Source organism: Hemitrygon akajei, unplaced genomic scaffold (genome assembly GCF_048418815.1).
Source record: "Hemitrygon akajei unplaced genomic scaffold, sHemAka1.3 Scf000080, whole genome shotgun sequence".
In the NCBI taxonomy this organism is placed as follows: Eukaryota; Metazoa; Chordata; class Chondrichthyes; order Myliobatiformes; family Dasyatidae; genus Hemitrygon; species Hemitrygon akajei.
This window is the reverse complement of record NW_027331966.1, coordinates 1,609,495-1,622,288: the sequence shown is the minus strand read 5'-3', so window position 1 is coordinate 1,622,288 and position 12,794 is coordinate 1,609,495. Positions and strand designations below refer to the sequence as shown.

The 12,794-nt window shown below is 45.7% G+C and overlaps 1 protein-coding gene across 1 annotated transcript; it reads left to right on the top strand.

Annotated features, from left to right (window-relative positions):
• Positions 1-7,176: 7,176 nt before the first annotated feature.
• LOC140722552 (uncharacterized) lies at positions 7,177-11,981 on the top strand (the record flags this gene model as incomplete). The annotated part of the gene is given in 2 exon segments (XM_073037258.1): positions 7,177-7,968; positions 7,970-11,981. Coding segments are annotated over 2 exon segments (1,461 nt in total), but the record flags the coding sequence as incomplete, so codon positions are not given.
• Between the last annotated feature and the right edge of the window lie 813 nt (positions 11,982-12,794).

The following is a 12,794-nucleotide window of genomic DNA, read 5'->3' as shown; positions in this document are numbered from 1 at the left end:
TATGGGTAATCACGGTGCCATTAAAAGTTTCTGCAAGCGCCAGTTCCATGTCCAAAACTCAATTTATTTTTGTATATAGAAAACTCAGCAGCTGCTTCAACGCAGAAAGCGGCTCCCATACTCAATATACTCAATATCAAAGTGTATCTAATGCCAACGTACAATCCTCTTGCAAAGGCAGATATAAAACACAGGAGATTCTGCAGTTGCTGCAAGTACAGACACACACACACACACACACACACACACACACACACACACACACACACACACACACACACACACACACACACACACACACACACACACAAAATGCTGGAGGAACTCTGCAGTTCTGGCAGCAACTAAGCAGAGGATTACAAAAACAGCAAAGGGAAAAACAGAGAGCTGAGAATGCTCTACCGCCGACCCGAGGGTGCGGCAAATCCCGTCCCACCATGGCCGGCATCTGACGGCCAAGTACTGTCCGAAATGTCATTTGGAATTCTGAATAAAGGACAGGATCGAAAATATCCCTGGTTCCTCCGGACCATATCCCTCCCATACAAGTAAAATGATTCTCGATGGTGAGGGGCGGAGGGAGAGGCATGTGTGGCTCCCGATTCGGGGCCAAGTAGTGACTTGTACTTTAAGTTTAAATCCCCATACATGTAAGGCGGGATGAATTTTTAGAGAACGGGGAAGATGTGATGTGTATGTTGCCGGGGCAGTTTCCCTCATGACTTTAGAGAGACGGATAAAGCGAGGGGCTAGATTCCGCCTTTCCAGATTGAGTGGACGATCTTTACTTGAACAGAGACCCGCTTGTCAATATTGAAAGAGGGGCCGAGCCGCCTGTGTCTGCTGGCCTTGGCCTGCAGCCCGGCTGAACTTCCTTTCCGAGTCTTTGTCCTTGAGACACCTTTGAACAAATTTCTCGGCGGAGGGGACCCCGACATCTAATTCCTGAACAGGAGACTGAGCGGGCAGAAACTCAATTTGACATGCGAATGGGGTCATAGCCAGCGATGAATGCTGAAGGGTATTGTGGGCGGACTCGGCCCGGATTAAATGGTCACTCCAAGAGGACAGATTCCCGGACAGAAGGCAGAGAAGGGCTCGCTCCAGGTCCGGGTCCGTCCTCTCAGCCTGCCCATTAGTCTGAGAGTGGAACACCCACTGGCACAAGCTGATGGGGAGGATCAGAGACATTGCCGGGTGTCGGTGGCGAAGAGGAAGATTCAGAGGGAGGGTTCACTGAGATGGTGTGTGATCTTTGGATGTGTGTAAAACGTGTTGGGTGGGTGTCGGTGATTTCAATGCGAAGGACCTGTGCTGATGGAATGGTCTCGGGGGGTTTCCGTGTAGGAGGACCGGTCTCATTCGGACAGGTTATTGGGGGGGTGTGTTTAATGAGCAGGCGAGCTGAGGGGGGACGGTCTCTGGTGGAGAGATGTGGGTACAGCCCGTACGGAAGGCGCTGGGTGATTGGAAGAGGTTAGAGGAGGAGTTGTGGTGTCTGTGGGGGCTGAGAGATTCCGATGGTCAGTATCTGTAGCAACTTGGAGACACGCGTAGTCAGTGTGAGATTGTCGCGCAAGAGGCGTGTTTTATTATCGGGAGTCACGATCTTCAGTATTTTATTTCACCTGCTATATTTCCCATTAACCTTCATCTATATCACGGTTATGTCCTCCCGAAGTTTTCCTGCTCTCCACTAATGATCATAACAATTTGGAAATACTACTGGCATCTGAGAAAGTCCAGTGTGAATCCTTCACCGATCCGGAGAAGCAGCAACATTTCAGGGCTTGATTCTGCAGAGTCGCGCTCCCCGTTATTGCACGATATCAAATCTCCATGGCAACCCGATTATCCAGCAGCTTTTGGAGATCAGTAACTGCCCCGTTGCATCAGTTTATGCTTCTTCTGCTGCATTGAAAGATTCTGCCATGTCACTAAGAAGCGATTTTTTTTTAACAACCTTGTTCAAATATATCGCAATTTTCCCAGTGAACGCAAATCGAGCCACTTCCCCGCATCTCCATCCTCTGTGTGGAATGTGTTTTGATTCCCGGTCAGATTCTTCGAGACACATTCACTGTATTCTTCCGGTAGCGACCGTCCACAGTCATTACAACCGACTCTGACTCTGCCTTTCAAATTCTCATATCATCCCGGCAGACTCCCAACATCTTCTCTCTTCTAAGGATAATTTAAGTACTTCAAACTTAGCAGGAATCCAATTCAGACCCCCTTGGACTTTTGTCTCTCATCCGATTGGTTACCTGTGAACTTGCCCGAGTCTGGGTACGGATTCCTTCGTGCCCTGGAGTATATCTAAAGGGGCGGTGCTAATCCCTCGGGGCTCGTTCGGCCTGATCCTTGTCCTTGCCGACAGAATTTCTGGCCGAGTTACTTGGAGTTATCCAGTATCCTGTAATTTCTACAATTTTAGTCTCTCTCTCTCTCTCTCTCTCTCTCTCTCTCCCTCTCTCTCTCTCTCTCTCTCTCTCTCTCTCTCTCTCCCTCTCTCCCTCTCTCTCTCTCTCTCTCTCTCTCTCTCTCTCTCTCTCTCTCTCTCTCTCTCTCTCTCTCATCTCTCTCTCTCTCTCTCTCTCTCTCTCTCTCTCTCTCTCTCTCCCTCTCCCTCTCTCCCTCCTCTCCTCTCTCTCTCTCTCTCTCTCTCTCTCTCCCTCTCTCCCTCTCTCTCTCTCTCTCTCTCTCTCTCTCTCTCTCTCTCTCTCTCTCTCTCTCTCTCTCCTCTCTCTCTCTCTCTCTCTCTCTCTCTCTCTCTCTCTCTCTCGTTAATATAATTCCCAGCTTTGTTTAACTGTTTGACGCTGCGATTTATGGAGCGTGACAACATCCTTCACTATTTTCAAAAGTCCAACAGCTTCGCACTGGGAAGTGGCCGTTCACCTGCTCCGTGTGTGTGAAGAGACTCATTCAGTTAACCCACCTTGTGATGCTCCGGTGAGTTCACAATAAATAGAGGCCACATTTCAGTCCGGAGTGAGCAAAGAGTTTTACTCACTCATCCCAGCTGCTGCAACACCAGCAACTTCACATCAGGGAGGAAGTTCAAATTAGCTCTGTGTTAAATGTTTAACCATCACGGTGACTGAAGGCAGCTGCAGGTCCATGAGGGACTGTTACTGTCAGATTCTGCAGTTCTTGCGGCTGCTCATCGCACCCAGAAGTGAACCCTGGTCAGTGAGCATTGGAGGAGTCTGTTCTGCTGATGTTAGACTTAAACTAGACTGGTGTTTAATATTGTGGATCTGTGAAAGATAAATCAGTTCTGTATGAAATCCCGTGTCTCGGGTGCTTACTGTCTCTACCACACTCACAATGTACACTAGACTGGCCACTTGGCCGATCTGGTTCCTGCCCTTGTTTCTGTTCCATATCAGAATATTAAACTCCTTCTTCACAGCTCTTTTGAACATCATTGTAACATTTTCACTCATTTCAGAGGACGTGCTTCAGACAGGTGGGTTGTTGCAATGCGCCTCTAAAGTCTGACCGCAGACTAGTGAGTGAATCTTCGATGGAGCAGAGTCAGAAACCAAAGAGTGGCCATCCTGAGTCAGGGTTTGGGGCTCCGGAAAGAGACGGGGTCTAGAGTTTAAGAGGAGAAGGAAGAAGCGGAATCAGGCCAGCAGGATGTGCCTACAGATGAAAGATCGGAAACATTTGGAAATTGATTGAAAAAAATGCAAAACACTGGAGGAAATCGACAGAGCAGGCAGAAAATGTGGAGAGGAATAAATAGACAACGTGTAGGCCGGGCTCCTTCAGCAAGTCTAGACCATGTATTCCTCTGTTTAGTTGTTGCCTGAACTGCAGAGTTCCTCCAGCGTTTTGTGTGTGTGCGTCTCTGTATTTCCAGCAACTGCAGAATCTCTTGTGTTTTATATCTGCCTTTGTAAGAGGATTGTACTTTGGGATTAGATACACTTTGATATTGAGTATATTGTTTATGTGAGCCGCTTTCTGCGTTAAAACACCCGCTGAGTTTTCTATATACAAAAAAAAACTGAGGTATGGACATAGAAGCGGTGCTTGCAGTAACTGTTTAAAAATTTCGCCGGCGCTGAAGCATCGATCATATGCGCAGGCGTCAATGTTGATGACGTATGCGAATATCACGCATGCGCGCAGTTCACAAAAGGCCTATGGAAAACGGCTGCCGGATCGGACGCAGGTAAGCGAATATTTTGGGGCGACTGTCTTAAACAGCGATTTCGAGACAATTCCTGTGAACTCCGCACAGCGTGACCCGTAATCCCGGGACAGTCCTGCTCTCTTCCCTCTCTCTCAGCCCCACGGGCCCCGGGGAGCTTCCGGCTGATGAGGGAATGGGAACCGATGGATCTCTCAGACAGAGCTGAGCTCCAGCTATCTAAATGCAAGGATTAGGAACTGGGAGAAAGGGAACAAAATCTTTTACATCACCAGTTGAGAAAATCACCTTTGTTCTATCTCCAATCACTAACAAGAGAAAATCTGCAGATGCTGGAAATCCAAGCAACACACACAAAATGCCGGAGGAACTCAGAATTAGTACTCTTTTCCATAGATGCTGCCTGGCCAGCTGAGTCCCTCCAGCATTTTGTGTGTGTTGCTTGAGCTACCTCCTTTTGTTCTCGACTTTTCTACCCGTGACGACATGTTTTGACCCATTCTTTCAGGGAAGATAATGATATCAAAAACTTTTGCCCTGGACAACAAGTAGCTTTCACATCACAAATGTGCCAGACTCCAATGAGACAGACTACTGCCCTTCCCTTCATATTCATTGGCATTACCATCACTGAGTTCACCACCGTCAGACACCCAGGGGAGGGTTCAGGTGAAATAGTTATGTACAATACAGAAACTGCTGTTACCTGTGTGTATTGTGGTGATGCAAAAGTTGTTGGAGAGTTTACAAGTGGGAAGAGGTGGAGTGATATTTGGAAATCTGAATTTTTAAAGCATAATTTAGCAAGCAAACCATTTATAGACAATGTGCAAAAGCTTTGTTGGGAAAATCCTCCATTACCTGTTACAGGCCTGTGACATGGTGTGAGAGTGCAGATGAACTGGATCGAACCCAGAGGAGATCACAGTTCTTACAGACAGTGATTTGCTGGCTGTTAAAATGGATACCTCTCTATATAAAATTCACAGTGCACATGTCGTCATTGGGTAAGAGAATGCACAGTACAAGATTTATGTGCATACTGGTCATTACAAATTAGAGGGGGCATTGGTGGGAAGGTGGGGAGAACTCCAGTGTCCCTGACACCCTAACCTACAAGATGTGCGTCCAGCTGCACTTTAAGGAGATGGAGCTGAAAATGGATGAATTTTGGATCATCCAGCTGTTGGAGGGGGTGATAGATATGACATGAAGAGAGGTGAGTTGCACCTAAGGTGCAGGACACAGGAAACTGGTTGAGAGACATGAAGGGGAATGAAGTTAAATAGCCATCGCAGAGTACTCTTGTTGCCATCCCACACAACAGCAGGTGGGCCGCATTAGAAACTGTTGGGGAGGGAGAGATTACCTGGCAGAGGAAAGTCAAACAGGTGATAGGGGATTCGTTAGTTAGGGGAACAGAACAGAGGGGATGAATGGTCAGTCTTGATGGTGTCAAAAGGACCTGACAAGTGTGGTTTGGGATAGGCCGTTTTCTGGCAAAGGAGTACTTGGTAAGCGGGAGGCCTTCAGAAGAGACATTTTTGAGAGTGTAGAGTTTGTATGTTGAAAGGTAACTGGTGCAGGGAACCTTGGATTTCAAGAGATATTGAGGCCCCCGATATTTTGTTCCTCTAAATGCCTCAGACTGTTGGGTGCTACCAAGACTCATTTATGACAACAGTATCATAATTCCACCCCCGAGCTCATCTGACTTATTTTGAATCATCTTCTGTTGGTTTCTAAAAGCTTCGAATAGTTTTTGCTCTTTTGTTTGCCCTCTCTTTGACATTTATGTTGGCTTTGGCTTCTCATTTCAGCCACGGTTATGTCTTCCTGCCTTTACAATGCTTCCACTTCTTTGGGATGTATCGATCACTCAGCTCCTGAATTCTCCCAGAAACTCCAGCCATTGCTGCTCCGTTGTCAGTCCAACCTTTTCCCTTCCAATCAAGTTTGGCCAGCTTCTCTGTCACAGAAACATGGAGAAGTTCAGTACAGAAACAGGCTATTTGCCCAATCCAGTCAATGCCAAACAAACATTTAAACTGTCTAATGCAACTACCTGCATCGGGACCATCACCCTCCATACCCCTACCATCCAGGCTCCCATCCAAACTTCTCTTAAGTGGTGAAACCGAGCTCATATTCACCACTTGTGTTGGCATCTCATTCCACCCTCTCACGACCATTTCAGTAAAGAGCTTTTCCAAATGTTCCCGTTAAATTTTCACTTCCCCACTTACCCATGACCTCTGGTTGTTATCGCACCCATCCTCAGTGGAAATAGCTGCTTACTTGTACCCTATCTATACTGTCATAATGTTGTCTATTCCCAACAAATCCTCAAAGAAATGTATAATATCTTTGTTTATGTTTCGAGCCTTTTTCAGATGTATAGGATGATGAGGGACACTGATCGTGTGGATAGCCAGAGGTTTTTTCCCCAGTGCTGAAATGGCGAACGTGAGGGAGCATATTTTTAAGGTGCTTGAAAGTTGATACGGAGGGAATGTCAGCGGTAACTTTATTTACAGTGAGAGTTGTGGGTGCATGGAACGGATTGCAGGCTACTTGTGTGAGAGTGTTTCAGTTACTGTGGGGCCAGGAACCCATGCAGCTCAGTGGGAACAGGGAATAATACCAATGGAGAGAGTCAAACTGAGCCAGGTCACAGATCGGAGATAGCAGAAATGCCCCATTCTTACAGAGACAGGAAAAGCATCAGAGAATTTGATGGTCATTCCAGATACCAGCACCGTGCCCAGTTAGAACATGATTTCTCTTTCCAACTCTTCACTGTAACAGTGTGATGCCAGCTGACACCTTGACAACTCAAGCGATCTCATTAGAAATGCTCTGCACCCATTGATGAATTTTGTAAATCTTTTTACAGGTTAAAAATGACAAGGAATTTGCCTACGGGAATCTCGAAAACAACACGCCAGTTTTGTTGTCTCTGTCCAGATATTTAAGAAGTGCAGCAAGGGATTCACTCGATCATCTGACCCAATGGCACGCCCGTTAGTTTACATGGGGGGAGCCCATTCATCTGCTCAGACAGTGGGAATGGATGCACTTGGTCATCTCAACTGAAGGTACATCAGCAAGTTCACACTGGGACAAGGCCATTAACCTGTTCTGTGTGTGAGAAGGGATTCAGTCTGTCATCCCACCTTTGGACACACCAATCAGTTTACATTGGGCAGAGGCTGGTCATCTGTGGAATTTGTGGGGAAGAATTCACTCAGTCAACTAACCTAATGGCTCACCAGCGAGTTCACACTCGGGAGCGGCCGTTCACCTGCTCAGACTGTGGGAAAGGATTCACTCAGTCATCTCAGTTACTGAGACACCAGTCAGTTCACACTGGGGACAGGCCATTTAACTGCTCAGCCTGCGGGAAGGGATTCACTTCCGCATATAAGTTACTGAGACACCAGTCAGTTCACACTGGGGAGAGGCCATTCACCTGCTCAGAATGCGGGAAGGGATTCACATCATCATATCAGTTACTGAGACACCAGTCAGTTCACACCGGAGAGTGGCCGTTCACCTGCTCAGACTGTGGGAAGCGATTCACTGAATTATCTCGACTGAAGATACATCAGCGAGTTCACACCGGAGAGAGGCCATTCAACTGCTCAGACTGTGGGAAGGGATTCGCTCAGTCATCTCAACTGAAGGTACATCAGCGAATTCACACTGGGGAGAGGCCATTCACCTGCTCGGACTGTGGGAAGGGATTCACTTCATCATCTCTACTGAAGGTACATCAACAAGTTCACACTGGGGAGAAGCCGTTCACAGTGCTCAGACTGTGGCAATGCATTCACTTCTTCAGCTCACTTACTGAGACACCAGTCAGTTCACACTGGGGAGAGGCCATTCACCTGCTCAGACTGTGGGAAAGGATTCACTTTGTCATATAAGTTACTGAAACACCGGTCAGTTCACACCGGAGAGTGGCCGTTCTCCTGCTCAGTCTGCAGGAAGGGATTCACTGATTTACCTCAACTTAAAGTACATCAGCGAGTTCACACCAGAGAGAGGCCATTCACCTGCTCAAACTGTGGGAAGGGATTCGCTCAGTCATCTCAACTGAAGGTACATCAGCGAATTCACACTGGAGAGAAGCCGTTCACCTGCTCAGACTGTGGGAAAGGATTCACTCAGTTATCTCAACTGAAGGCACACCAGGGAGTTCACACCGGAGAGTGGCCAATCACCTGCTCAGACTGTGGGAAGGGATTCGCTTCGTCATCCCATCTGAAGGTACATCAGCGAATTCACACTGGAGAGAGGCCGTTCACCTGCTCAGACTGTGGGAAGGGATTCACTTCGTCATCCCATCTGAAGGTACATCAGCGAATTCACACTGGGGAGAGGCCGTTCACCTGCTCAAACTGTGGGAAAGGATTCACTCAGTCATCCATCCTAAAGGCACACCAGCGACTTCACACTGGGTAGAGACCGATCTGCTCAGACTTTGGGAAAAGATTCTCTCAGCCAAATCAACCAGTGTGCATCATTGAGTTCACACTGGGGAGAGGCCGTTCACCTGCTGTGAATGTAGGAAGCGATTCACTCAGTCATCTAATCTTATGTAGCTCTCAGTTCTGCTGGCAGCTTAACAGAGGGGTTTATAGCCTGCCCACCCCAGTCTGGCCAAACTGAAGAATCTCGTTTGGGTGGATACTGAGCGATGTGTCCCCTGTGTAATCTGCCCCGGGGTTCATACTTTCTATGGACTGTCTCTTTAAAATGCAAAGAGAACCGAGACTGACTTTGGACACGCTGTTGGATTTCTGCAGAAGTGCAGGGTTGCTATGGTGACCAGCTAATGTTTATGCTTTCTGTGGTTAAGTAAGGTCAGAATGATCCTTTACCGACACAGAACAAGCAAGCGACTTCTTACAGAGAGAGGGGGCGGAGCTACATGATGGACAGCTGGTGTTCAGCACAACGGTATTTAAACACACGTAACTGCTTTTCTCGCAGGACACGCGGTTGCACGAAGGCTAGTGATGAAAGTTTCTGCTAGTTGGACTTTCTAGCAGGGTGGGATTTGAGGATCGATAAAGAAGAATCGATCTGTGGCTGTTAGTGCGTGTAAGAGCGACCCTGTGGAATCTACCGGTGAGTCTAACCCTTACCTGGGTTGGTAGACTTTCTCTTGAAGAAGGTGCTCTTGAGTTGGTCCCGTCTGGTTAACTTGGAAGATTTGATGGGCATTGGAAAAGTCGACAACACCTGTTTACTTGGATTACATCTCCCTCTCCCTCCTTCCCTCCCTCCCTCCTCCCGCCCCCCACCAATCTTGTGAACTAAATTGAATCTACCACATCATCGTAAGACTATGTCGTTTACCACCTAGGTTTTGGATTTTATATACAGGTGGCCCCCGTTTTTCGGACGCTCGCTTTACGACAGCTCACTGTTACGAAAGACCTACATTAGTACCTGTTTTTGCTGACCAAAGAGGATTTTCGCTTTTACAATAAAGATGATGCCTGCTTTATACGTGAGTTTATCCCGAGAAAGACTACCATGACCGTGAAGCCTTGTGCGGGCAGTTGTATGTGCATGCGTGTACGTACATAGCTGTGCACGTGCCTTTTTTTCCTCTCCAAATCGATTTCACTTCCCTATCTTCCCGGTTTTAAGTGAAACTACACCGTGCATTCAATATTTCTACTTTATGTAGTGTGCATATTTATTGTATCATTCTACTTTTATTATAGGTTAGTATTATTTTAGGTTTTATGTGCTATTTGGTATGATTTGGTGAGTTATTCTTTGGGTCCGGGAACGTCCAAAATCTTTTCCCATTTAGATTAATGGTAATTGCTTCTTCGCTTCATGACATTTCGGTTTACAAACGGTTTCATAGGAATGCTCTAACTTCAGATACCGGCAGAAACCTGTATTCACACCTATATATGCATAACATTGCTAACCCTTGGATTATCTGGTTTAAGTTCACTATTATTAGTAGTTACCAATTAAATAGTGTTTGTTAACTGCAAAACCAGACTCCAAGTGTGTTCAATTGCTGCTGGTAGTTTTATAGGTTTGCATCTGTGTGACACCTGAAATAACAAATGGTACATAATATGTGATTAAACTATTAAGATTTATAATTCTTACTTTGATTATGGGGTTAGTAAAGAAATCAAAAAAAAAAGAAAAAGGGCCCATTCACGTCTTCTCATCTCTCCCCAGCAAAAGGCCATGAAATTATCTCTTCCAGAGTCACAAGAAAGAACATTTCTGTCATTGGATAGTCCCGCACTCCAAAACCCTGTTATCTCTAGTCTTATCCTAAACATTGCTGCTTCAGGGAAACCACTACCTCAGCAGTGAAACATTACAGAGAGGCCATTACATTAGCAGTGAAACCTTACAGCGTGTTACACTTGTGACACACTACCGGTTTCACACTGGGGAGGAAGTTTCAATAAGCTGCATGCTGGATATTTGTCCATCACTGTTGCCGAATGCAATTTCGAAAGTGTAAGTGCTGAACTCTGCAACAATTGCTGCTGCTGACCACACCCAGTTCTGCACCCTGGTCACTGGGCATGGGAGGAGTTAAATGGTCACTGGGCATGCGGAACCCGGCCAGTGAATCTGTTCCACATCCGTCCATTTAAATCCTCCCCTGTTGTCCATCTCTCACTCTCCCTGTGGTGATGGGTTCCAAACAGTCACCACTCTGTGGGTGAAGAGGTTTCCCTTGAATTCTCTGCAGACTGAAGAAGTCGAGATGACTGCAGTTCTAATCTCTGGGTTGATGAAGAATGACATTGTTCGTTAACCTCCTCAATCACAACTTATTTCCACATTATGACTCATTTTCCCTGCTTCTAAAGGGTTGTTGGAAACACCGCTGTCCTCTAAAGACTGAAATTGGAATTGGAAACCATAAGTTGGATGTTCCACGGAGCAGGGTCAGAAACCAGAGGTGGGTCTGCACAGGGCAGAGTTTGAGACTGGGCGATGGACGGGGTAAGAACGTATGATGAAGAAAAAGGAATCAACAGTGGGGCGTGGCAACAAATGACAGAGTAGCAACATTTGGACGCTATTTGGCAGACAAAATAACTTGGTTATCTGACTGATGAACAATGCCTGTGGTGAGAGGCCCATTGGTCGAGGCACATGTGTGTGTTGAGAATGGTTATACCTATTGAGGGAGTTATTCCTGCTTGTTTATCCTGTATTATTATATCTGAATGGTTATTTGAGATGATCCTATCTGTAATAATGTATTGATTATCATAGAAATTGTGAGATTATGTCTTTAACTGAATCAGGCTTGAATTTATGGTGCCTTAATGAAGTTACCATGGTCATTCATCCGTTTGTATTTTAAAGCAAGATTTTGGTGAATGACATTTGCCACTTGCTTGTACCTGCATAAGTAATCAGATTGAGTTCAACTGCTGCAGGATCCTGGAATGTGTTGATTTGTCTCTGGTTTTTCTTGGCATTTTCTGCATTTAGTGTCTTATTTGCTTGTATTGCATCTATTTCAGATTTTTTTCTTTTTGTTAAACACCTTGTCCTGTATTTCTGCAAGGAACCCCTCTGTTTCTGGGAAGAGGTGTCCAACTCTCAGTCGGGTGCTCGGTGCTTCCTTGTCACCATCTCATCTGCTCAGATAGTTGGGATGTCTCCCATGGAGGGTCATACTCATTCCACTGGTTAATGTTTTCTTCCAGAGTGATGATTCATTTTTCTGAGTTGGCCTCTCATGTACGTGTTCTGGTCTGTATTTCTCATCACGATTGCATATACACACATGGAGTGCTGAATCTTGTTCATTTCTGATTAAAAATATACAGAAGTTTTATCTGATTGTTGTGTGATTTTTTTTAATGTGTTACTCCTCTCCCTCCTTTTGTCCAAGTTAGTGTTAAACTAAGTGGGTCTTAGTGTAAATTGTCTTTTCTAAAGTTGTCATTTCAGTTCTTATTTATCTTTGTAAATTTTACTGATTGAAATGGGACCAAGATATTTTCATTTTTAAAAAAAGTCAATGTCAGTATTGATGAAGGTGTTTATTGCATTTGTTGTGTTTGTTACCAATTGAGCACTGTTTGGCATTTTTTTTAAGCCTTGAACTAAATTTTGTCAAAGGTTTTCTCAATTTTGCACTATTTTCTATTGTCTGATATTCCAGATACGTGGGTATCAAGAGTCCCAAAGAAGGGTCTTGGCCCGAAATGTTCATTCCCATCCATAGATGCTACCTGACATGCTGACCTCCTCCTGCACTTTGTGTGTAGTTCTCTCCATTTCTAGCATCTGCAGGTCCTCTCGTTTCCCAGATACTTATATGTTTCTTGAAATAACGAGCCGGTAGTAGGGTTGTGTAGCTCCTTTGGTAAAATATTAAATAAACTCATTATAAAGATGTTGTATAGGGTTGGAAGGTGCAGAATCTCTAGGTAGAATCACTGCCCTCTGTGGTGGGGATTTACAGACACTTACCACCCTCGGAGTGAAAACATTTCCCCTCATCTAAGTCCCGGACCGTCCACCCACTTTCTCAGAGACTGGGATCCCTGGTTCAGCCGTTAATGATGTTGGGCATTTCAATGTGTTCAACTCTCAGTCC